Source organism: Anolis carolinensis, chromosome 5 (assembly GCF_035594765.1).
Source record: "Anolis carolinensis isolate JA03-04 chromosome 5, rAnoCar3.1.pri, whole genome shotgun sequence".
NCBI classification, from domain to species: Eukaryota; Metazoa; Chordata; class Lepidosauria; order Squamata; family Dactyloidae; genus Anolis; species Anolis carolinensis.
In genome coordinates, this window is record NC_085845.1 from 47,451,633 (window position 1) to 47,478,341 (window position 26,709).

Consider the following 26,709-nt stretch of genomic DNA (forward strand, 5'->3'; position numbering starts at 1 on the left):
AAAAAGATCAAACTTTTGTTTCATGTTGGTAGTTGTCTGTCAGTTCAATGTAATTTGATTTTCAAATATGTTTAAAAATAATGTTTTTAATGTACATCTCAGGTGTTCTATCGGGCTAAGCAGTATTAAACAAAAATAGCAATAGAAATATCTCTTAATTTGATTTAATACTAAGACTTGAATAAAAAACAAATGACAATGTCAGGTTTTAAGTGTTTCTAAAGTATGAAACAGAACAGCAAAAAGATTTTGGTTTTATATGTGTACACTCCACAACACTCCTCTTTAAATAAATTATTAATCAGCATTAAGAGAGAAAGCCTGTATGTTGCGCTAGAATAAATTACACATTTTAAGTTTTGTTTACTTGCATATTTCCTTTTTTTCCTAAAGGTCATTTGTTTCTTTGCCAGTGAAATTAGTGCAAAATGTTCTCTCAGATGGGAACACAGAGTAGTATGTGGGTCGTGGGAGACATTTCAAAGAATGTCTGGGATAAAAACTATGATCATGTTTTTAATGTCTAATTTGAAATGAGCCCAGGGAGAATGCTTTCTCATATATGGGCAAATGCAAAAAGAATTATTAAATAAGCCAGAAAAACTCAGTATCTTCCTCTTCATTGCAACACATAGTTTATTGCTGAATGATATAGGTAGAGTATGTACCAATAATGTATGTGGTATAGGCTTTACATTTTTAGTCAATGTTTATCATGAAGTTAATATTTTTAAATTTTGACAGCTATAGAGATTTGTGTACGTAATGATAGTGAACGTAAAGTTGTTGCTGGATTACAACTTTTAGCATTCTTTGCCTTTGACTATGCTGGCTTGGGATACTAATTGGATTTGTGATCCAGTCATATATGGAGGACTAATGGAGGACTGCTTTATTCTCTCTCCTGCCATATATGAAACTCATATTTAGGCCTTTTTCTTAATCTTGTATAGTAGTTTAGTAGTAGTGTAGTAGTTGCTGAATGATATAGGTAGAGTATGTACCAATAATGTATGTGGTGTAGGCTTTACATTTTTAGTCAATGTTTATCATGCAGAAGTTAATATTTTTAAATTTTGACAGGTAAAGAGATTTATGTACGTAATGATAGTGAATGTACAGTTGTTGGATTACAACTCTTAGCATTCTTTGCCTTGGACTATGCTGGCTTGGGATAATTGGATTTGTGATCCAGTCATATATGGAGGATTAATGGAGGACTGCTTTATTCTCTCTCCTGCCATATGTGAAACTCATATTTAGGCCTTTTTTCTTATTCCTGTGTAGTAGTTTAGATTTTTTTTATAATTCGGAATGTATTTAGTGGTGGCACAATTCAGTATCTGCATTATTTTCATCTTAATAAGCCCACTAATGTCGTTAGTCTACCAAAAAAAAGCTTCATAGTGAATGTTCTTTTGTGAAGCAACTTTCTGCATTCCAGTGCTAAGTATGAGGGACCTGTGCAGATACCCAAAAAGTGAATGCTCTAGTCCAGAGCTTTCTGTGTGTCGAAACTGTGTCGCAACACATTATGTGTCTTCTGCAGTGTGTAGGTGTATTGCACATACATAATGAGAAACCTCTGAGTCTATGTAAAATAAGCAATAAATCATATATGTTTTAATATAAATGAAAGGTTTTCATGAGATATGTTGTATATCTATACATTTCATTATTACAATTTATTTATACGTCCGTATTTTCTAGTAAAACTGAATTATGTGTCGTAAAATGATACATGTCTAAAAAGTGTGTCACCAACATGAAATGTTTGGAAAGCTCCTCTCAAGTCCATATTAAAAATGGCCAGGCAGCAGTGGATGCAAGAAGCCCATTACCCACTTAGCCTTTGAGCAGCTTCTGTGAATGATCAAGCAGTGATGCTGCTGTTTCTCAGAAGGCGCTTGATGCCGTACAGTTGGCAGTGCCAACAGTAGTCCTGCATGGCTGTTTACAAGCAAAAGGGCAGTGCTACTGCTGCCTGTAGAAGCTGCTTGCCATCCTGATTGGTGACAGTGCTGTCGCCAGTTGCAGGGTGGCAAGTTGTTTTTGCAGGGACACGGCAAATGGCAGCTGTGTTCTGCAATGGGTTGAAGTTGTAGATCATGCACCTGTGGATACATGGTTTCAATGTTTCCTGTATGTTTTCTAACGTCTTTGAAGAAGCCAATGAAGTTTCTAAAGCTTGCATGTTATTTTTTCTGCATTTTGGTTACCCAATTAAGTTATCACTCTTTTGTGAAGCTTGGATTTTGTTGTATTTTGCTGTATGTTCAACATGGCTACACCTGAACAGGAGCCTTGGTGTACAGCATTTTATTATTTTGTAACCAAAGATATTGAGAAGTGCTTGCCTTTACTCCACCTTCTATCCAGGCAATTTGAAAATGAATACAGCTTAGGCAGAAAGTGGCTTGGAAGCACACAGCACAGGGTTTTGTTTATAACGTCACCGTGATTGTAGATAACCTTCATAAGGGAAATAAGCCTCCTGAAAATCTATCATTGAGCTTCTGGCAGGCAGTCAAAACTGTATTATTTCCTATTATTTTTGTTTTTTCAAATGGCCTTTAAAAGTGTTTCTTATCGGGGGGTTTTAAACTACCGGTACTTACATTTTATTTTATTTTTTGTATTTCACTTTGGGGATCTAGTGGACAGAGAAGCAATTGATAAATACTGTTGCTAGTGCTTACAATAATCTGTGCATCTGGCATTCCTTCTGCCCTTCTGGCAACATTTAAAGATAAAGCAGTGTTAGCAGCTGCCACAAAGATGGCTCAGCAGGAACTTTCAGGGAGGGTAGACAGAGCTGTGAGAAGGCTTTAGGAGATCTTGTGGAGTTTACAAGGCAACTGTTGCTCATTTTTTGTGTTGAAGGGGAGTTGTATCCAAGGGCCCAGCAGCAAGCCAAGCTTGGGAAGAGAGAAAAATGACCAAACAGCTTGACACTTGAAAGAGGAAAAAAGGGAATATCAAAGCACCCAAAATCTGGGATTCAGCCAACAATCAGGATGAGATGAATTGTAATGGTTATATTTCCTATAGAACAAACCACACTCTCGCCACCTAGACAATATATTAGAATGAAAAAAGAAGGCATTTTGGCTTGTTGCTGTGTACCTTCAGATTGTTTCCAACTTAAGGTGACTTCCATGACAGGTTTTTCTTGGCAAGATTTTCAGGTGGTGGAGTTGCCTTGGCTTTCCTTTGATGCCAAGAGGATGTGAGTTACTCAGGGTCACCCAGTGAGTTTCCATGACAGAATGAGAATTCAAACCCTGATCTCCAGGATCTTAGTCCAGCACTCAAGTCAATATGCAACACTGTGCTGGTTTCAGCTTGTACCTGTTTATTTTGTATTTCTTTAGTCAAAGTTCAGTACGGCCATTGCAACTGCTGAAGCAATTAGCCCCCTCCTCCCCCCTTACATTGCCTCCCTGTCTAAAAATCTGCCCTGGAAATCAAGAATATCCTGACAAGATTTTGAGCTGTAAAGAGGCCTGCAGAGAAAAAGTGCTGAAAGTGTCAGTTCTGCTGACACTTGGATGTACCCTATTGAAACATTTTATCAGGAGATAATTTATTTTTAACATTCTGCCCCCTGCCTATGTTGCTCATAGCAGCTAAAAAAATATGAAAACACCACATTGACAAGCTAAGCATAGCAGCAGACAATAACTAATATTATGCTAGTGCAAAGCTATTACAAAAAAAACCCTTTTTCTTTGAGGAGGAAGCAGTAACAGTTATCATGCAGTCATTTATATTAAAGCATAGCCTGCAATAACAGCATGTTTCTGGCGTGGTTTTTTTTTTTTACTATCTCTGTTAATGTTTGCTTCAAATTCATCCAGTGGCTATCTAGGTGTGTACATAAGAGTTTATAGATGTATGACAAAGTTCTTATTGTTTCAGATTTAAGCTCCTCAGATTTAAAAATTGTATTGTGGTTAGGTAACAGGAACACAACTAAGCCTGTGTGTGCACATGACTGAATTCTACTGCAAGTGTCTGGGCCCACAGTGATAGTTTTATTACACAAACAGGAGTATATGCTCCAGGAAGGCTTTGTTATGATTATTTAGCAGAGAGTACATGTATACTTCAAATATTTTCAGTATGAGTGAAAAGTACTCTTTATCTGAGAAAACAAATAGATGTGGACTTCAGAAATAATTATAATAGACATCCTGATCAGCTTTGATGTGGTGTCCCTATTTACCAAGGTCCCGGTAGCTGACACCCTCACACTATTCAAACAAAACTTCCCAGAAGACATCACAGCCCTGTTTCACCATTGCCTCACCACTAGCTACTTTCAGTGGGACAATGGATTCTATGAACAGAAAGATGGAGTGGCCATGGGGAGCCGTCTCAGCTCAGTAGTAGCAAATTTCTATATGGAACATTTTGAAAAACAAGCCCTAGAAACAACACCAAAAAGCCAACTGTTTGGTTCAGATACGTAGATGACACCTTCACAATTTGGAGCCATGGAGAGGAAGAACTCAGCAAGTTCCTGGACCACCTTAACAGCATCTACCTAAACATCCAATTCACCATGGGAAAGGAAAAGAAAGGAAAACTGCCATTTCTAGATGTTCTGGTCATCCGCAAACCCAATCAACAATTGGAACACACAGTTTACAGAAAACTTACACACACAGATAGATACCTTCATTAAAACTCCAACCATCACCCAAGTCAAAAAAGAAGCACAATCAAAGCCCTGACAGACCGTGCACAAAGAATCTGTGAACCTCCCCTCCTCCAAGGTGAACTAAACCACCTAAACTGGGCTCTACAGGCCAATGGATACTCTACCACAGACATCAGAAGAGCTGCAAGGCCAAGAACAAGCTATGAGAGTCAAGACAAAGATCCACCCAGAGCAAAGGTGTTCTTACCATACATCAAGGGAACAACTGACCGCATAGGCAAACTGATGAAGAAGCACAACCTACAAACCATCTACAGACCCACAAAGAAAATCCAACAAATGCTACGGTCAGCGAAGGACAAGAGGGATCCTCTCACCTCTGCAGGAGTCTACCGTATACCATGCAGCTGTGGACAAGTCTACATAGGGACCACCAAACGCAGTGCCCAAACACAAGTCAAAGAACATGAAAGGCACTGCAGACTACCTCAACCAGAGAAATCAGCCATAGCAGAGCACCTGATGAACCAACCTGGACACAGTATATTATTTGAGAACACAGAAATGTTTGACCATTCCAACAACTATCATGTCAGACTACACAGAGAAGCCATTGAAATTCACAAACATGTAGACAACTTCAACAGAAAGGAGGAAACCATGAAAATGAACAAAATCTGGCTACCAGTATTAAAAAACTCAAAAATCAGAACAGTAAATAAGAAGCAACACATGGGAACTAGGGGCAGTTAACAAAAAATGCCCCCAGGCAGAAAGTAACAAGTAGATGTAGCCATTCAATGCAAATTATGGGGATTAACTGGAACATTTACACTGGCAAGAGTTCTTCCCTCACCCTGGACTTCCCACAGATAGATAGATAGATAGATAGATAGATAGATAGATAGATAGATAGATAGATAGATAGATATAAACATTCCTTGCTTAGTTTTTCCATACCTCACAACCTCTGAGGATGCCTGCCATAGATGTGGGCAGAACGTCAGGAGAGAATACTTCTAGAACATGGCCATACAGCCCGGAAAACATACAACAACCCAATTATAATAGAATCATAGAATTGCAAGCGACCACAAGGGCCATCCAGTCCAACCCCCTGCCATACAGGAAAATATATTAATCATTTTACCTGTTTAAGTATTTGTCAGAATATGTAGGTTTGTAAGACTAATATTTATTTATCTTCTTCCTGATAGGCCCTTAGTGTTACAGAAACTCTGATCAAGCCCCTGGAAAGGTTCAGAAAAGAGCAACTTGGAGCTGTAAAGGTTTGTTAATATTTCCCTTTTGTAGCTTACTTTCTGTGCATGCATGTTTTGAGTAAAGGAGCAGGTTGGAGATTTTGTTTGTAAAGAAATAAGGTCAGGTACAAAGCTGACCGTCCCTAATTGATCAAATTGAAGGTATTAGATTAGAGGTTTCGCACAATACTAATGAATGACTCCCATTTTCTGTGTATACATAATGGAAACTTGTAAATGTGATTCCTGCCTTGTTCAGCCAGTGAATTTATTTCTGTTCTTTAACAGTATCTTTAAAACTATATTGCTTTGTACAGCTCTAATAACAGTCTACTTCCAAGGAAACACAAGCCTCAACTGACTTCTAGCTTCTAACATTGGCTTCTGCACTCAAATGGACTCAAACCTCAACTGACTTCTAGCTTCTAACACTGGCATCTTCACTCTAATAGACTCAAGCCTTAACGGTCATTTATAACTCCTAACAGTGGCCTCTGCACTCTAACAGACGCAAACTTCAACGCATTCTACGTGACTACTGCAATGTGCTTTATGTGGGGTTGCCTTTGCAGACGGCCCTGAAGCTTCAATTAGTCCAGCAAGCAGCAGCCAGATTTCTAACTGGGGCAGCTACAGGGAGCGTACTACTCCTCTGTTATGTCAGCTTCACTGGCTGCTAGTCTGCTACCAAGCCCAATTCAAAGTGCTGGTCTTGGCTTGCAAAGCACTATACGGTTCTGGTCCAACTTACCTGGCTGAATGCATCTCCCTCTATTAGCCTATAAGAGTTTAAAGATTGACTGGGGAGGCCCTGCTCTCTGTCCCAACCTCTTTACAAGCGCGACTGGTTGGGACAAAAGACAGGGCCTTCTCAGTGGTGGCCCATTGGCTGTGGAGCTCTGTCCCTGGTGATATCAGGCAGGACCCATCCCTCCAGGTTTTTAGAAAAAAACATAAAACCTGGCTCTTCTTGCAGGTGTTTGGTGAATAGGAAATTACGGAATGAGACTTTAACATCTTGAATAACTGACTATGGATTTTGGAAACCGATTTGGTTGTGAGATCATGACTTGGCATTTTATTTGGTTTTAAACTGTTTAATTGATTGATTGATATGTGTTTCGATGTCTTCTGTCATCCTTATAAAACTGAACATTCACTGAACCAGTCACATGGTCTATAGCCCCTCCCACTGTTTCTAAGTACATAGGGCTAAGATAACTGCAAACCAAATAAGACATACACTTCAGGAAATAAACCGACACATTATAAAACAGATAGAACATCAAATAGAGGAGGCTTGAGAAGGTTGCCATCCCCAACACTCCTTTTGAGTCACATAGGAAGAAAATCCTCTTGTTAACTGATGTGAAAAAAACTTGTTTATCAGAGTTAATCGTTTTTTGTCAATATGCATATTTATGTAGAATATTACATTAAAATAGTTGATTTAAATATGCAGCTTAAACTCACTCTGCTATTGCTAATTTTTAGACTGAGTGACAAATATGAAATATAGTGTTTATCAGTAACATGTTGTTCATCTGTATGTACATTTGCCTTGAATTTTAATGATCCGACAGTATTTTTCCCTTTTTAATTTATTTATTTATTAATGTTATATATTTAATTCTCATGTAAAGTTAGGGTATTTTTCTCTTCATATGTTTATGAAATAAAACAACATTGACCAGATTTCCAGAGTTCCCACAAACAAATCCAATATGATCATGCACTCTAAATGTAAACTGCACAACATTTTTAGCATAGAGTGAATGAAATTATCTATTAGTTGTTAACATTGTTGTTGCCTCTGTTGCTGTATGTTTGCATTTATGCAAGAATAAGTTTTTAAAAAGTTTTTTTGCTTTAAAACTAAATGGTTAAACAAAACAGTAAGAGAAAATGCAATGTTTTCACAGTTTACATTTTCCTACAATTTAAAATATTTATAGGATGAAAAGAAGAAGTTTGATAAAGAAACTGAAAAAAACTATAGTTTATTAGACAAGCATTTAAATATGTCCGCTAAGAAGAAAGAAGCTCAGCTGGCGGAGGTACTCTTTTTATTACTTTGTCAAATATATTTATCCTTTTGCTGGAGAAAATGTAATTTGAGCAGCATTGATTGTCCTGAAATTATATTACTAGCATATAATGTTATTTGTTTTAGAGTGGTGCTAGGCAACAACAGACAGTCGAAAACTGGAAGTAAATGGACAATCCCTTTTGGTTTTGAAAATGACCTGTTAACAGGCTTCTAGGAGCCCCCAGATGGCGTAGTGGACTAAGTGACTTGAAGGTTGGGTTGCTGACCTGAAAGTTGCCAGGTTCGAATCCCACCTGGGGAGAGTGCGGATGAGCTCCCTCTATCAGCTCCAGCTCCATGCCGGGACATGAGAGAAGCCTCCCACAAGGATGGTAAAAACATCAAAACATCCGGGCGTCCCCTGGGCAACGTCCTTGCAGACGGCCAATTCTCTCACTCCAGAAGCAACTTCGGTTGCTGCTGACACGAAAAAAACCCAAAAAAAACCAGGCTTCTAAAAAAATGTGCCCCTATAAATATCCTTAAAATAGAAAATTACTCCCTGTTGAAGATTCATGGGGAGTAATTCTCCATTTGGGGCCCACATTCTTCTTCTATTTTTCTTTTTTTTTGTGTGTGAATTCATGAAGATCTTGGAGAGTTTCATGGGTGCATGTGCTCCACGGCCTGCCAAATTTTCACTTCTTCTCTATACAGGAAAAATATAGAGAAATTGAAGCAGCGGAGCTTGAAATTCTTAACGTGTACATCACAAGCATATTGTACTCACTGTCAAAGCATGTACATATTTAATACATATGCAGTACATATATTCTCAATTTGGTGTTGGATTCTGGCATTTACACTAGATAGTTAATATTTTTCCTTTTGGAATCAGAACACAGATATATTAGGGAGTTGATTGCAGTTGATAGTAAGTTATTAATATTGTGCAAATTGGTGGCATATGTTTTAATGAAGCAAAAACTGAGCTCATTTTTGGGATAAATGTATGCAAATTAGGTGCTCTTTTGTATTGTTCATCTGCTTATGGTGACAATTACCATTGTTGAAATGCAAAAGGAACTTCACTCATTAATCATCATAACAATTTTGTTTGTTTATAGTATGCTACATTTATTAATTGTCTCAGGCTCTTAATGTAAAGGATAGTCTAATGAACATTATGCCAGAATTATCTCATGTTAAAATCACCAAAATGAAATCTTTTTGGTTGCTGTGTGTTTTCCGGGCTGTATGACTATCTTCCAGAAACATTCTCTCCTGACGTTTTGCCCACATCTATGGTAGGCATCCTCAGAGGTTGCGATGTATATTGGAAACTAAGGTGTTAGGATTATGTGTACTTAAGGCAACTGAAAGCATTTTACATATATACTCAATTCGGTCTTGGATTCTGGTATTTATATTTCTGCACCAGCTGGTAAGGGATATGAGAATCTCAAAACACTATTTTCTTTATGCAGGCTGACACACTAGTGGAGCAAACCCGAAAACATTTCTATGAGTTGTCACTTGAATATGTGTGTAAGCTACAAGAGATACAAGAACGGAAGAAATTTGAGTTTGTAGAACCTGTAAGTAGTGGATAATTTCTAAAAGAAAGTATTGAAATGAAAGTATAGTGTTCTCTCACTACTTCGTGGTTCACTTTTTGCGGATTCGCTGTTTCACGGTTTTTCAATAAACTCTAAAAGACTATTATAAATCATAAAAAATTACAATTTACAGCCTAAGAAAGGGAGGAAGAAGAAGCCAAAGGGAGAGAAAAGGAGCCCAAGCGGCAACGGGAGGAGAAGGAGGTGATTTATCAACACATGATTGGTTGATAAAGACTTAAAATAGTGTGTAACTACTAAAATAATGTATAAATATTAAAATAAATATAGTGTCCCTACTTTGCAGATTTTCACTTATTGCGGGTGGTCCTGTAACCTAACCCTCATGATAAGTGAGGGAACACTGTACAATGTTTTGTTGCAGAGATCTGTCCGAAAATTTAGATACGCATAGTTTAGCACAAGGCCATGTCAGTGCATTCTTAGTCAAACTAATGTTTGCACTTCATTTTTTTTCAATTGCAAGGTGAACTTTATGAATAAACCATCCTTATACATAGATAACCATGAGGGAGTTACTAGTGATCCCACACTTTTGCGATAAAGGCATACAGAGCCATTTGAGTGATGTGTAAGATGTGTCAGCATTACTGGAGCAAAGTAACCAGTGTGATTTAGTATGTACTGTATTTTTCGCTTTATAAGACGCACCTGATGATAAGACGCACCTAGTTTTCAGAGGAGGAAAATGGAGAAAAATAATTTGAACTAAAAGATGACCCACACGTTCTTGTGAAATGCCTCCAGCTTCCTCCGCCGGCCCGGGAGCAGCGCATCTTCCCCGCTGGCGGGCGCTTGCGGGGCGGGCATTTTCCCCGCTGAGGCCGCCGGCTGCTGTGGGGGCCGGTGGTTCATGCCTAGCCCTTCCTCCTCCTCCTCCTCCTCTTCCTGGCGATGGCGGCTGCTCGGCCTCGAGGGGGGAGGAGGAGAAGGCAGGCGCAGCGGCGGCGGCAACAAGTGAGGGGCGTCTCCCGCCGCCAGCGCCTCCTGCGGGGCCTACTACGAGAAATCCAGGCGGTGGCTCAGTCTCGGCCTGGACCGGCCAGGCCTCTTCTGCCTTGGAGGGAAAAGGGAGGGAGGCGAAGGCGAGAGAGAGCGAGAGGCCCGCCCTCAGCAGCCAGGGGGGGAGGAGGAGGAGGAGGACGGCCTCTTCCCCCCGCTCGCTCTCAGTTCCCAGAGCCAAGGAAACGGGCTCAATGGCGCCTCCCAAATTCTCCTCTTCTTCTTAGGCGGGAAAACAAGTCGCGTCCCTTCCCTTCGGGGGCGGCCTCGGCCATTTTGCGCATCAGGTCAAGCCTCCTCCTCCTCTTTTCCAAAAAGGGACATCTCTCTCTCTCTCTCTCCACCCACGTGAGGTCATATTGCGTTTATAAGACGCACTGACTTTTTCCCTCTATTTTGGGGGGGGGGGAAGTGCGTCTTATAAAGCGAAAAATACGGTAATTAAAATGGAGAAACCAGACTTAAGCTCAGTTGACGTCCTATTACATTTTTTTTCAATCTTGAAGGCAGTTAATTGTTTCTGTATTAGGAGTATTAAGTATCCATGTGAGTTGTGAAATTAATTTTTTTTATGATTCTGTGCACTACTGAGAACTGAGTTGTGTTCTACAGTGGGCCTTTGGTATCTGCTAGGACTTGTTCCAGGAGCCTCTAGATTCCAAAATTTGTCGATATTCAAGTTCCATTATATCCAATGGCATAGTAAAATAGTGTCCCTTATATTAAATTGCACAATCAGGGTTTGTGTCACGACCCAGGCTACAGAGCACCAATAACCATACGCAGAGGCCAGATTCTATCTAATATCTTTATTAAGGAAATATATAAAGTTAATAAAAGCAAATGTAAAAGTTAGTCCAGAAGCAGACCTTTCAGGAAAGGTCAAAATTAGTCCAAGGAAACAATGTCCAATATGAAATATTAAGGTCCAAAGTTGTAATCCAATAACCGAAACACTCACTTTGCCAGGCAAAGTGAAGGGAGATGACAAGGTCCTTTAGTCCATGAACTTGAGCAAGGCTAGGAAATAACTTGATACTTGAAACAAGGCTTGAATCGTGGAACAAGGTAACGAGGAACAAGAACAAGGTCCGTGGAATAACTTGGTAAAATCCGTGAAACAAGGCAAGGTTTAGTCCTGGGAAACAAGGCAAGGTCCGTAGGTAAACAAAAGCTGGGAAACAGGAGCGAAGGCTGGAAACAAGGACAAGGCTTGAGCAGGAACGAGGCTTGAAACGGAGCGCGCTGTTCAGACACAACTCGCTCCGGAGGCTGACGAATTGACTCCGCAAAGTTACTCCGCGGGTAAAACACCTATATAGAGTCTAACTTTCCCGCCGAGAGCAGTTCTCTGGGAACCAGAAACGAAAGCTAATCTCTGAGACCAGATGTTTGACTCCTTAAAGATTCTCATGGAAAGCAGGCTTAATTGGCAAATTCTTAGCAATTATTCTAGCACTCCTGCGCGAGGCCGCTTCCAAACCTCTCTGTTGTTTACAAAACTCATGGCGAGAAAACACAGGAGAAGTAGCCTCAGTGTTTGTTTGACATACTTCTGGAACATAACCCTCTTGCAGGTGCAAGGTTCCCAGATCTGGCTGGGAAGAATCTGTCTGGGAAGAATCCAGTTCTGACTGGGAAGGTAAAAAACCCAAGTTTTCTTCTTCATCAGGCATCACAATGTCATGAGCAGGACTACAAGGCCCATGGGTCATCACACTATCCCCCTCCTCAAGCCCCCTCCCAAACTGGGACTCTCTCCCCGAGGCGCGAGGTCGTGGCTTGGCGGGATAGGTCTGATGAAAGCGACGGGTTAGATCAGGAGCATGGACTGTGGAGGCGTCTTCCCAAGAGCGTTCCTCAGGGCCAAAACCCACCCAGTCAATGAGATATTGCAGGCGGCGGCGGTGAAAGCGAGAATCCAAAATGTCCTGAACCTCGAACTCGTCCTCCCCATCCACCAAAATAGGGACGGGGGCCGGCCGGTCTACATCTGGCCGCACACCATCCGCCGGAAGGAGCAGGGAGCGGTGAAACACTGGGTGAATGCGCATTGAACGCGGAAGTTGGAGTTTGAAAGTCACGGGGTTTAATTGCGCCACCACTGGATAGGGACCAATGAAACGGGCATCTAACTTCCGGCAAGGGCGATGGGAGGGCAAAAAGCGAGTGGACAGAAAAACCCGATCTCCTACCTTGATTTCGGGGCCCGGCTGGCGATGTTTGTCCGCGTGACGTTTATAATCCTCCTTGGCTTGTTCCAGTTGCTGGAGCAAAAGTTGTTGCACCGCTGTGAGTTCCTGCAGCCAATCTTCTGCTGCGGGAACTTCTGAAGTTTCAATGACAGGGGGAAAGAAACGTGGATGGAAGCCGTAGTTTGCAAAGAACGGCGTTTCTTTTGTAGAAGCCTGGACTCCATTGTTGTAGGCAAACTCCGACAGTGGTAACAGAGAAGCCCAATTGTCCTGTTGGTAGTTTACATAACAGCGAAGGTACTGTTCCAAAGTGGCATTGGTGCGCTCCGTTTGCCCATCCGTTTGGGGATGATGAGCTGAAGATAAACGAGAGTCTATGCCCAATAGTTTTTGTAGTGCCTTCCAGAAACGAGAGGTGAATTGGGATCCACGGTCTGTGACCAAACTCTTGGGCAATCCATGTAGTCTGAAAACATGTTGGAGGAATAAATCTGCAGTCTCTTGGGCCGTGGGAAGGCCTTCACAGGGAATGAAATGGGCTAATTTGGTGAAAAGGTCCACCACCACTAGGATCGTGGTGAATCCACAGGAAGGTGGTAAGTCAGTGATAAAATCCGCAGAAATTATTTCCCATGGGCGAGATGGGGTAGGAAGGGGGTGTAGAAGCCCTGAGGGCTTCTCCCTTCTTATCTTGGAGCGCTGGCATACTGGGCAGGTGTTGACATATTTTTCCACATCTTTGCGGATCTTAGGCCACCAGAAATCTCTTAGGATCAAATGCATGGTTTTAAATAGTCCGAAATGCCCTGCTGGTTTGCAGTCATGACACAGACGAAGTGCTTTTTCTCTGCCCGGTCCGGGTGGGATATAAACATGATTTCTATAGCAAAGCAGTCCATCTTTAAGCGAAAAGGGAAAATGCAGACCTTGACGAAGTTGGTCCTGCGCCCAGGCATCTGCTTGCTGACTAGCCCTGATTTCTTGAGCACAGATGGGTCCTGGAGTAGAGGGAGTTGAATCAATGGGAGTGGATTTGGTGTTCCCCACTGTGAGCGTGGCAAAGTTCTCGGGTTGTAGTAGTTGGGATTCAAAGGTCTCCTTGCGTCCTGCAGCGTATTCCGGTTTACGTGACAGGGCGTCTGCTTGCTTGGTTTGGGCTGGGGTCACATAATGAATCTGGAAGTTGAAACGTTCAAAGAATAAAGCCCAACGTTGCTGCCTCTGATTTAGCTTGCGGGCAGTTCTTAGATGCTCTAGATTCCGATGATCAGTGTGGACTTCAATGGGAAATTTGGCCCCTTCTAGCCAATGTCTCCAAGTTTCAAAAGCTGCCTTTATGGCTAATAGTTCTTTTTCCCAAATGGTATAGTTCCTCTCTGGTGCGGTAAGTTGACGAGAATAATAGGCACAAGGATGAAGGTGATCTCCCACCGGTTGTAGGAGCACAGCCCCAATTGCCACATCAGAGGCGTCCGCTTGCACCACAAAAAGGGTTTCAGGATCTGGATGCTGAAGGATTGGCTGGGATGTGAATAATTTCTTTAGTTGCTGGAACCCTTTCTCTGCTTGATCAGTCCAGCGGAAGGGCTGTTTCCCACGGATGCAGCTGGTGATTGGGTCAGACCAGCGGGCAAAATCTGGAATGAACTTGCGGTAATAGTTCGCGAACCCCAAGAATCGCTGCACCTCTTTCTTGTTGGTTGGCGCCCGCCATTCCAATACTGCTGAAACTTTTGCCGGGTCCATGGAGAGCCCTAGAGGCGAGATGCGGTACCCCAGGAAATCTACCTCTTGTAGATCAAAAGCGCATTTTTCCAGCTTGGCATAAAGTCCATGATCCCGCAATCGTTGTAACACCATTTTAACGTGGTTCTCATGTTCTGATTGTGATCTAGAAAACACCAAAAAATCGTCCAGGTAGATGATCAAGAACCGATCTAGATAGTCCTGAAAAATGTCATTGACAAAATGCTGGAACGTTGCGGGAGCTCCGCATAATCCATAATTCATAACTCGGGACTCGAATAATCCGAATTTAGTCTGGAAGGCGGTCTTCCACTCGTCCCCTTCTCTGATGCGAACTAGATTATAAGCCCCCCGTAGGTCCAGCTTGGTGTAGACCTTGGCTCCTCGAAGTCGGTCTAATAGATCCGAGATTAAGGGCAGGGGATAGCTGTTCCGCTTAGTGATATTGTTCAATGCTCTGTAGTCCACCACCAAGCGTAATTCCCCTGACTTCTTCTTCACAAACATCACTGGGGAGGCGGCTGGGGATTGAGAGGGTCTGATGAATCCTTTGCGAAGGTTTGTCTCTATGAATTCCCTGAGAGCTTCTTGCTCTGGTTCAGTCAGGGAGTAGAGATGCCCTCGCGGGATCGGGGCCCCCTCCACCAAGTCAATGGCACAGTCATAAGGCCTATGTGGGGGTAATTTTTCGGCTTCTTTTTCATTGAATACATCCCAATACTCGGAGTACTTCTTTGGCAAGGTGATAATGGGCTCGGTGTCTGTGGCATGGCAGACCTTGGCTACGAGGCAATGGTTTTGGCAGTACTTTGAAGCAAACTGCAGTTCTCTGTTGGACCAGGAGATGCTTGGGTCGTGAAGTGTCAGCCATGGAATCCCCAAAATCACAGGGAAATGGGGAACTTCAGTAACAAAGAAGGAAATCTCTTCCATATGTTCCCTTATCCACATCCTGGTGGGTTCCGACCACTGGCTTACGGGGCCCGTCTTGAGAGGACGGCCATCGATGGCTTGCACCACACGGGCATTCTTGAAGTCATGATATTGTAATCCCAGAGAGTCGGCATACTCTCTATCAATGAAATTGTTGGTAGCTCCTGAGTCTATCATGGCGTGGATCATGACGGGTCCCTTTTTTGCTGACCATAAGGTGACCACTAGAAGGAACAGGACCCCGGTTGGCGGCTCTTGAATGGGTTTCTTGACCGGGTTGGCGAGCCTCTCTACGCCCGGTCGTTGGCTTCCCCCGCCGGCGGTGTGCCAGCCGCCTCAGACGCCTTCGTCTCCGTGGAGGACGCCGCCGCAAGACGGGCGGCGGGCTTCCCTTTGGCTGGGCACTCTCTGGCGAAGTGGCCCCCATTCCCGCAATACCAACAGAGATTTAGGCGTTGGCGGCGGGCCTTCTCGGCGGCATCTAATCTGGGACGCACATTGCCCAACTGCATCGGCACCTCCTCGCTCCCTCTGGGGTATGGGGATGGTGGTGGGGGTCTCCACACTGGACGCGGCTGAACGCTGGCGGGAGCGGGGGGCTTTGCCCCAGCTCTACCGCTCTGGCCTCGTACCCACTGTTTCCTGTTGGCAATCATGACTTCAGCCCGTAAACATTGATCGATGAGTGCTTCAAGCGTTTGGGGAGGATCCACCTTGGAGATTTCCTCCAGCATTTCAATGTTGAGACCCTCCCGAAATTGTCCTCTGAGGGCAACATCGTTCCAGCCGGTGTTGTGGGCCAGCACTCGGAACTCGGCTATGTACTGAGACATGGGTCTGTCTCCTTGGAAGAGGCGGCGGAGTTTGTGCCCGGCTGCCTCCAAATTGTCCTCGATTCCCCAGGTCGCCTTAAGGTGGTCCAAGAAATGTTGCGCTGACCTTAGATGTGGGGAGGCTTGGTCGAACAGAGCCGTCGCCCAGTTAGCCGCTGGCCCGTCTAGGAGACTGTAAATCCACGCCACCTTGATGTCTTCCTGGGGGAACTCGGCATCACGGGCCTCTAGATAAGCTTGGCATTGGCGACGGAAAACATGAACCTTAGAAGCTTCTCCAGTAAACTTGGTTGGCAACGCCATGGCCGGAAGACGGATTCCGCGTTCCTTCAAACCCTTTATTTCCCCATCCTGTGCATTGAGCTTATCACGGATTCGGTCCACCTCATCCTTGTCGATGGTGTAGGTAAGCGGCTGCCCACCCGGCACGGTTCCGGTAGACATTCTGGCCTTGGTTAATTGGTGCTTATGGGTGGCGGAGTCAAACTGTCACGACCCAGGCTACAGAGCACCAATAACCATACGCAGAGGCCAGATTCTATCTAATATCTTTATTAAGGAAATATATAAAGTTAATAAAAGCAAATGTAAAAGTTAGTCCAGAAGCAGACCTTTCAGGAAAGGTCAAAATTAGTCCAAGGAAACAATGTCCAATATGAAATATTAAGGTCCAAAGTTGTAATCCAATAACCGAAACACTCACTTTGCCAGGCAAAGTGAAGGGAGATGACAAGGTCCTTTAGTCCATGAACTTGAGCAAGGCTAGGAAATAACTTGATACTTGAAACAAGGCTTGAATCGTGGAACAAGGTAACGAGGAACAAGAACAAGGTCCGTGGAATAACTTGGTAAAATCCGTGAAACAAGGCAAGGTTTAGTCCTGGGAAACAAGGCAAGGTCCGTAGGTAAACAAAAGCTGGGAAACAGGAGCGAAGGCTGGAAACAAGGACAAGGCTTGAGCAGGAACGAGGCTTGAAACGGAGCGCGCTGTTCAGACACAACTCGCTCCGGAGGCTGACGAATTGACTCCGCAAAGTTACTCCGCGGGTAAAACACCTATATAGAGTCTAACTTTCCCGCCGAGAGCAGTTCTCTGGGAACCAGAAACGAAAGCTAATCTCTGAGACCAGATGTTTGACTCCTTAAAGATTCTCATGGAAAGCAGGCTTAATTGGCAAATTCTTAGCAATTATTCTAGCACTCCTGCGCGAGGCCGCTTCCAAACCTCTCTGTTGTTTACAAAACTCATGGCGAGAAAACACAGGAGAAGTAGCCTCAGTGTTTGTTTGACATACTTCTGGAACATAACCCTCTTGCAGGTGCAAGGTTCCCAGATCTGGCTGGGAAGAATCTGTCTGGGAAGAATCCAGTTCTGACTGGGAAGGTAAAAAACCCAAGTTTTCTTCTTCATCAGGCATCACAATGTCATGAGCAGGACTACAAGGCCCATGGGTCATCACAGTTTGTTTTGGGGGTTTTGAGGGGATGGATGATTGAATCTGTGGATATAGAAGAGTGGATATAGAAGAGCAACTGTATTATGCAGGGTTTAAGTCTAGGAAAATGAGCTTCAGCTTATGTGATATTAAAACACATGGTTAACAGAGAATTTACTTTTCATTATCTGAGCTAAAAAAGAAAATTATTATTGTATTCTAGGTCCTGTCGTTTTTTCAGAGTATGTTCACTTTCTACCATCAAGGCTATGAGCTCGCCAAAGATTTTAACCATTACAAAATGGCTCTGCAAATAAATATCCAGAATGTAAGTGAATGTACTCTTAATGTAGACTGAAAAAAGAACAAGTAAAATGTGCTCCAGCACATCTTATTTATGGTTATTCCGTTTTTTTGCAGGGGGGCGGGAGATTTTCTATATTATGAAGTGATTTGGACTCATTCTAGGTGATTTAATGCCATCTTCAGGCTAGTGAGTTGTATGACTTGTTGAGCCTTTATTCAGTACTTCTGCCACCTATTGCACATTTCAGTCATGAAAAAAATGAGAAGGAAATAAATCATTTTCTTAAGTTTTTAGTGTATACTTTTTTCCTTATTTTTAAAACCAAGAAACAATCATGCCACATTTAGACAAAGGGCCTTGCACACGGCACTTGTGTTATTTTTAAGAATGACACTTAACCCAGAATTCTTTCTCAAAGTCTACTTCAGTGTATATGCTGTTTAAATTCTTTATCATATTTTGATAATGTAGATTAACTATGGCAATGCCCTATAAGAAGACTTCTTGCACAGTATCTTATAGAGAAGCACTGTCTAAGAATAAAGAAAGTAAATGATGCAATCATATCATGGTTCTGTTAATTACAATATGTAACATAAATATGTTGTATCATGGTAGTGACTGAGTCAGAGAAGTGGAATTGTTTTTGAAGACTTATCACCTGGCAATTTTTTGTCAGGGGCTGTTAGCATTGTGTCAAATCATTATATTGTCTAATGGAGGTTAATAGCCATAGGAATTTATTTTTGTAACTTTGAGATGTTTCAGTTGTTCTTTTTGTAAAAAAAAATAAAGAAAGAACTGATAATAATCAGTTATAATCTGATAATACAGTATTAAACTGATGCTTCTTAAAGTGTCTGGATTGGATTTTCTTTCCAAACAATGAAGGTGTTCCTCCCTTGCCCTCTTCTCAGTCTCATTATGCTTTATTAAAATTAGGCATCATCTTAGATCTCTTGCAGTCATTTTGCAGTCATATTAGGTCATAATATCAGAAGCACCATGTTATATCAGCAGATCCAATTTCAGAAATAGCTATTAATATTCTGCCATTGTATTATTTGCTTATTTTTTCTGTGATCTAATGTTGCCACAATGTAAAAGCTCCATAAAATGATATCAATCTCCTATTTCATCTTAGTTATAACAGATATCAAAATGATTTCAAAACACCTCAGTTTGCTTTCCTTCTTTAGATATACTTTTTGATGGTTTTAGTTATAAACAATGTCTAAAATCTTCTCTTATGTAGACAAGAAATCGTTTTGAGGGAGCAAGATCAGAAGTAGAAGAGCTCATGAATAAAATCAAGCTAAATCCTCAGGAACATAAAAGAGCGAATCAGTTTACAATGGAAGGTTACCTTTATGTACAAGAGAAAAGTAAGCAACTTTTTAGTTTTTATGTTATAACCTGTTCAATATAAGTGCCGAAAATATCCAGGGTGCCTCAGTCAAATCCCCTTTGTATTTATGGCTGGTGGGATTATGAGAAAGGGCATTTTTAGTGGCTGCTGCTGGATTTTGAGCTCCCTGTGAATCCAAATGTCATAGTATTGTGTTCCCATAGTGGTGAAACCCATTTTAATGTTTGTTCATATAACAGTAAATTGGGTTTCATTGTTGTATCTTAATACAGCTGCTTAGGCAAAAAAAAGAAAAAAAAGAAACATATTTTGTCCCCCTTCTCCCCATTTAATATTCTGATTACAGTATACTGCATTTCTGAGAATTTCTCTGGTCAGTACACGACTACAGCGCTGGCTTGTTTACAGTAATATAAGTTAGATATTTCACCACAAATCAAGCATTTAATTGATAATTAGCAAGCTTTACATTGTGTGTACACATGTAAAGATAATATGCAAATTTTAGCAGAAATCAAAGAGCGATTTCTGTTCTGGTGTGATGTGTATAGCAACACTTTTCTGGAAGTGGAAGATTTTTTCATTTGTGTGTATCTTTTGGATTCAACTCAGGCTGCAGGTGACTATAATTCACCCTATCATACTTTTATAAACACCTCTTGCATGTATGATCTCTTTAAAATATTCTTCCTTCTGTCTGTTATCCATTACCTTTTCTGTTATAATTCTTCAAAATGACCTAGCAAGGAGGAATACATAGACTTTTACAAAATACTATGGAGGAAGAATTGTGTAATTAATCATACCCTGAATGATGAAATCATTCTTTTTTTGTTAAAGGACCTGCACCATTTGGCTCCAGCTGGGTGAAACACTACTGCATGTACAAGAAAGAGACAAAGAAGTTTACTATGATACCATTTGAGCACAGGTCAGGAGGAAAACTTGTGAGTACATTTCACATTTAAATTGTTTTTCATGTATCTAAATGAGAACGTGAGAAATAAGATATACTTTATATATTTTCTCTGTGTGATTCACATTTTGTTTTAACTATAGTAAGCTAAAATAGAATGATTCAAATTCTGAAAAGTTCTGAAAAGTGGGAATAAACAGAACAAATGATATCCCATTTTCCTTCGTAAAACTGTGAAAAGAATATGAGGTTTAGTTGAGCATAATTAGCCCGGCAAGAGACAAAAAAGTACTTTTATTTAAACATTTATTTTATAACCCTCATGTTTATGTTGTAGGCTTGATGTTTGATGCTCTTGTGGTAGCCTTGCTCAGATTGTTGGCTTTCAAAAGCAGGATGTTCTTTAAGTACTGTTTGGGGCTTAAAGGGCAAGCATTTCCTTTTCCTAATCACAATTTCCTGCTCTCATCCTCAGAATGCTTCAACATATTCTGTTGAGAGCATGTAAAGAATAACAAGAAAGTAAATCACTGGCATTCTGAATATTACAACTACTGTTTCAAATCATTGCAGGACTTCAGAAACAGACCACTCCAGTCTTTCTGATATATTCTGTCACTAATTTTGTGGTATCATTATAGCAAAAAATCCAACACCCAATATCTATATAGTTGGAATAGCTTTTAGTGACACTTTGTCTTGTGTGTATACAGCTAGGGTGGACAGATTGTATTCTTGAGACTACATAAGTTCTCCCTGAATATGTTTTCCCCTTGTGGCTATCAACTCCTTTAGCCTTTCCAGACCAGGGTTGTTCTTTGTTTTTCGGGCTGTATGGCCATGTTCCAGAAGTATTCTCTCCTGACGTTTTGCCCACATCTATGGCAGGCATCCTCAGAGATTGTGAGGTATGGGGAAAACTAAGCAAGGAAGGTTTATATATCAGTGGAAGCTCCTGGGTGGGGGGAAAGAACTCTTGTCTGTTGGAGGCCAGTGTGAATGTTGTAATTAATCATCTTTGTTAGTATTAAATGGCCTTCCCAGCCTCACATTTCCTCCTGAAATAGTTGCTTTTATTATTGAATAATTCAAAAATAATTTCCTCCACTACTAAAATTGTCATGTAATAAAATCCTTTTCAGGGTGAACTGGAAGTCTTCCTCCTTAAGCACTGTATTAAAAGGAATACTGATTCTATAGATAGGCGGTTCTGTTTCGATATGGAAGCAGTAGACAAGTAAGTTAGTCAAGCAAGTATTAATAATATCTATTTTATACAATATAATGGTTTTTACCTCGCAAAAAGTTAAATAGTTATTTTGGGGTGACTAAGAGCTGATAACCAGCTTCCTTATATTAAGAGGTGGTTGTTTTTAACTCAAGATGATGAGGTGCAGTGTTTTCCTATGCTGGGTTAATTCTCCCAATTGTAGAGTATGGAGGGGGGCATGTGTGTGAAGATTGACTTGATCCATAGCACTGAACCATATTAAAGCATTCCAATATAGAAAATCTGGCCATATAGTAGAGTCTCGCTTATCCAACCTCCGCTTATCCAAGATTCTGTATTATCCAGCGCAGTTTGCCTTTTAGTAGTCAATGTTTTTGTAGTTAATTTTTCAATAAATTGCGAAATTTTGGTGTTAAATTCATAAATACAGTAATTATTACATAACGTTATCGTGTACTGAACTGCTTTTTTATCCATTTGTTGTAAAGCATGATGTTTTGGTGCTTAATTTGTAAAATCATAACATAATTTGATGTTTAATAGGATTTTCCTTAATCCCTCCTTATTATCCAACATTTTCGCTTATCCAATGTTCTGCCGGCCCGTTTATGTTGGATAAGTGAGACTCTACTGTACTTTGAAAATGAAGGGATGTGAAAATATTTTTAGTTTAGATCCCATTTGTCTTCAAGCACAAGAAGCAAGGTGGCCGTATAGAGGCTGGAAATATTTAATCCTTTATAAATGACTAATCAAATAATAATAATAATAATCTTTATTTTTATACCCCGCCTCTATCTCCCCGGAGGGGATTCAGGGCGGCTTACATGGGGCCAAGCCCGAATAAAAACAGTAGCAGTATAAAACACAGCAATAGACAACAACTTGCACAATAAAAAAATAATAATAATAAAAAAATTAAACATTAGCCAATAAAAAACAAGAACTAATAAAAACATGGATTAAATGGAGTAGATTATATGTTGAAGTATAGTTATGTTTTTATGTTGAGTACGTGTGATGAGAGAATTTGGAAATGATATTATGCTCATTAAGGATATAAAACCTAATATTTTCCACTGTTCTTTTAAAGACCTGGTATAGCTATGACATTACAAGCATTCTCCGAAGAGGACAGAAACCACTGGTTTGAAGCATTAGATGGAAAGGATTCTGTAAGTAGGCTTTTTTTTTAGTTTGCTATATTAGGAAAACATTACTATTACATAGATCATATGGAGGCAGATTTGTCATAAGCATGTAGAGGAACTGCTGCTGGGGTCAACCCAAGCAAAGAGGTACTGTATGGCCTGTGTCCCAAATGAAAGTGTACTAAGATCCAGTAGTGGATTCTGGCTCAATTTGAGAAAAACTAGCACAGATCATGCTTCCTGTTTCTTTCTACTATTAATTCTATATTTCTGTGACACAGTTGATATACAGAATACATCTGATATACAGTAGTCCCTTACAATCAGACATCACCATTATGAAACGTACTACACAAAAGTAATATTGTATTTGCACTTGAAGCATGGCAGTGTTGTTCCCATAAAACTAGCCATAGGGGATTGTGGTCCATAGGGGATAGCTATATGTATCTATTGGAGGAAAGATAACAAAAAGTATCATGTTACTTTAATTAGTGCATAAGTTTGCATAGGCCAAAATCTACATCAGATATGTTGGATGCCATTCAAAATTGATGGAAATGTGTGAGGGCATATACATTCACACCTTGAACACAGGCAAATGTAGGGCGGAATGGGCCAGAAATGCAAAAGTTTCCCTATAGGTGTGGATTTAGATCAATAGTTTTATTGCAGAGGAGAGTACTTTGGGAATTAATCCATGTCTGTAAATACTAAGGGGTGATGGCACACAAGCAACCAACAATAGCCACAGAACTCACCCAGGTTACTGTTAGGTAAAGATTTTTTTTTAAAAAACAATCAGTGTGTATTAGAAAAGAATGAGAGCAGAGAATAACACTGTGGTAATACAGTGTTCCCTCACTACTTCGCGGTTCACTTTTCGTGGATTTGCTGTTAAGCCGTTTTTCAATAAACTCTAAACTCTAATCATAAAAAATTACAATTTACATCCTAGGGAAGGGAGGAAGGAGAAGCCAAAGGGAGGAAGGAGAAGAAAAGGTGCCCAAGGGGCAACAGGAGGCTGAGGAGGCGATTTATCAACAAATGATTGGTTGATAAATTCTTAAAATAGTGTATAACTACTAAAATAGTGTATAAATATTAAAATAAATATAGTGTCCCTACTTTGCGGATTTTCACTTATTGTGGGTGGTCCTGGAACCTAACCCCCGCGATAAGTGAGGGAACACTGTAATGAGAAAACAAGATTTCTGATTTCTTCTCAGCAGCCTACCCTTCATTTGCCAGCTATGTTGTAAATCGCCCGAGTCCCCAAGGGGAGATGGGATGGTATATAAATAAAGTTGACTTGACTTCAGCAGCAAAAATATATTTTTTATTTTTGTCCCTCATTTAGACCCTTGTTTTTCTTTCTTGGCTAGGTTTTCCTCAACTTGAACAGGTCTAGTACAAAAAGGCAAGGAAGTAAGTACTTATTAAATTGATATTTTGTTAAACTGTATTAGGATATTTCCCAGAATCATTTAAAGATGTAAATATTAGACTGGAATTTCAAATGTACTTTAGTCTTCTTCTCATCAGTTAAAGCAGTAGCATATTATCGTACATGGATATAAAATAAGTTTAAATAGATTAACGATAAAGCTTTCAGTGTGGCCTTTGCCAGAAGAAAAATGTCTTGGTTTGAGAGGTGGCACATGGCAGAGAGAAATGGCTCTTTATCAGGTTATGCAAGTGCAAGAATTCTGTGAGGATCTAGGAAGAAGGAAAAACCCACTCATGAGCAGTTTCTGTGTGCCAATTCAGTATCCCAATCCATTGTAAAGAAAGAGCAAACATTAGGTTTGGTTCAGAATGTATAATTAAATCAAAGTTTGACAAAACAAGAAGGAGACCACTTTTTTCCTACCACTTTCTGACGTACAGTAGAACTCCGGTTAACCAAGCCCCGGTTAACCGAACCGCTGCATTATCCAAGGGGCCGCCGGGGGCGCCCCTCCCTCTCCTGCGAAAGGAGCCCTCGCCCCTTGGAAGGAGCCCACGAGCGCCGCTGCCTAGCAGCGCTCATGGGTGCTTCCCAAGGGGTGAGGGCTCGGCCCAGGGAAGTAGGCCATGAGCGCTTCGGCCTCTCCCTCTCCTCTCGCAAGAAGGAGCAGAAGAGGTGGGGCGCTTCCTCCTCCCTCTTCCTCTCCTCTCGCAAGAAGGAGCTCTTTCTTGCAAGAGGAGGGAGAGGCAGGAGGAAGCGTCCTGCGATCATGGCCTGTTTCCCTGGGCCGGGGCTCCTGCCGAAGGGAGAAGTTTCCTCCCTTCAGCCAGCGCTTGGGCCTTTAGAGAAACGCGAAGCCTGTCGCTAGGCAGCGGCATGCCTCGCTCTTCCCTGGGTCCAAGCACTGGCCAAAGGGAGGAAACTTCTCCCTGCGCTAGGCGCCTGGGCCTACAGATCGGGTTATCTGATTAAACAGAGTATCCGAGTTTCGGTCCGCCCGTTTAAATCAGATAACCGGGGTTCTACTTTACTTGCCTATGCTTTTTGTTTCATAGTGTTCATCATTTTTGACTATATCCATGCAGTGGTTTATCTCATGTGTTGAAAGTCTGCTTGAAACATAAATACAAATCATAATTAGTAAATTGAGATCTATGTCTATGACAGGCTGCCCATTTTAATGGAGTTTAAAATCCTTGGAAAGTAGGAAACCCACGAGAAAAAATTACTGTTTTTTTTTACCTGAGGAAACATACACACACAAATCTGTAGCACAACTCTATGGTTAACTTTTCGGCAAACATTGACCATAGAGTCACCCTGGAGGATAACGGATTCCCAGAGAAAGCATATTAATCAAATTAATACTTTCCTAGAGATAACATACTAATCAAATCTGTGGAAGTTAAACTCGCAAATTCAGAGGGCCCCACTGTACTGCCAGCCATATTTTCACTCAAATTATAAGAGAGAGTGGACAAGGAGAGGATAAAAGTGTGCGAGAGCCTGAAATTTGCTGATGTAATGACTAACCATGGTGTCACATTACATCTGAATTGAGATGTAATCTATTAGTTTTGAAATGTCTTTCCCTGTTACTTTAAAAATTGGTTTAAATTAAGGCTAAATTTGAATAATTACAACTTTATATATTTTGGAGACTTAATCTCTGGGTTTTTTTTGTAAGAAAGGTGTAATATATAATTAGAACTGTAATATTTGCAAATGTTTCTCCTCCTAGGTGCGCAGCTAGATAAGATTGGGTTCACAGTTATCAGAAAATGCATCAGCGCTATTGAAACAAGAGGTAATAACAAACCCCATCCAGTGTTAATTTTCATGAAAATACATGGTTGAGCTGAGAACAAGGTGGAGAAATGATTCATCATCACAGCTGTGGTGGAGCTTGCAGTGTTACAAGAATAAAATAGGGGGGAAGCTACTTTAGTTTTTTGTTAACTAAATTACTCAAGATCTGCTTCTTTTCCTTAAAAAGTACAGGAGAAAAGGTTTCAACTGAAGGCAGTACTCTAAAAAGAATGTCACAAATATACGAACAAATAATAAAATAATAATAATAGGTGTTTTGGAATGTAATTTCAAAATATAATGAAGGTGATAACTATAGTTAATGCAAACAATATGTGACACAGAAATACAGACCTTTGTGGAATACCATAAGTTAAAACAAGAGGCAAACATATGTGCAGTGCTGTCTAAAGAATTCCACATAACAAGAAAGTCTACACACTACCTAAAGGTATAAAAAGCCAGCTCAGAATAAATGTAGCTTATAACAGTTTGCAAATGTACAAGCTATATAATCTATTGTTTGTTACAGCAGATAATTTTATTTATTTGTTTTCTACCTTTCTCCTAGAATGGGTCATAAAAAGAATAAAAATTACAATAACATTTTAAAACAATGAAAGCTATCATATTAAAGCCTGCCCTAGTTTTCTTGTTTTTTGATTTCTTGATGTTCTGTTTATTATTATTTATTGTATTTTGAATGGTGCTATGATATGTTGTTTTTATATTTT

General features: G+C 40.8%; 1 protein-coding gene across 2 annotated transcripts in view; it reads left to right on the top strand.

Annotated features, from left to right (window-relative positions):
- arhgap10 (Rho GTPase activating protein 10) overlaps positions 1 to 26,709 on the top strand; it is a 154,794-nt gene that overhangs the window by 47,132 nt on the left and 80,953 nt on the right. For both annotated transcript variants that reach the window (XM_003221688.4, XM_062980958.1), the window contains 10 exons: positions 5,884 to 5,955; positions 7,884 to 7,985; positions 9,445 to 9,555; positions 17,966 to 18,070; positions 19,305 to 19,434; positions 20,259 to 20,365; positions 21,477 to 21,571; positions 22,659 to 22,740; positions 24,102 to 24,144; positions 25,908 to 25,973. In XM_003221688.4, coding sequence (XP_003221736.1) covers positions 5,884 to 5,955; positions 7,884 to 7,985; positions 9,445 to 9,555; positions 17,966 to 18,070; positions 19,305 to 19,434; positions 20,259 to 20,365; positions 21,477 to 21,571; positions 22,659 to 22,740; positions 24,102 to 24,144; positions 25,908 to 25,973 — 913 coding nt within the window. The remainder of the gene's footprint in view (positions 1 to 5,883; positions 5,956 to 7,883; positions 7,986 to 9,444; positions 9,556 to 17,965; positions 18,071 to 19,304; positions 19,435 to 20,258; positions 20,366 to 21,476; positions 21,572 to 22,658; positions 22,741 to 24,101; positions 24,145 to 25,907; positions 25,974 to 26,709) is intronic.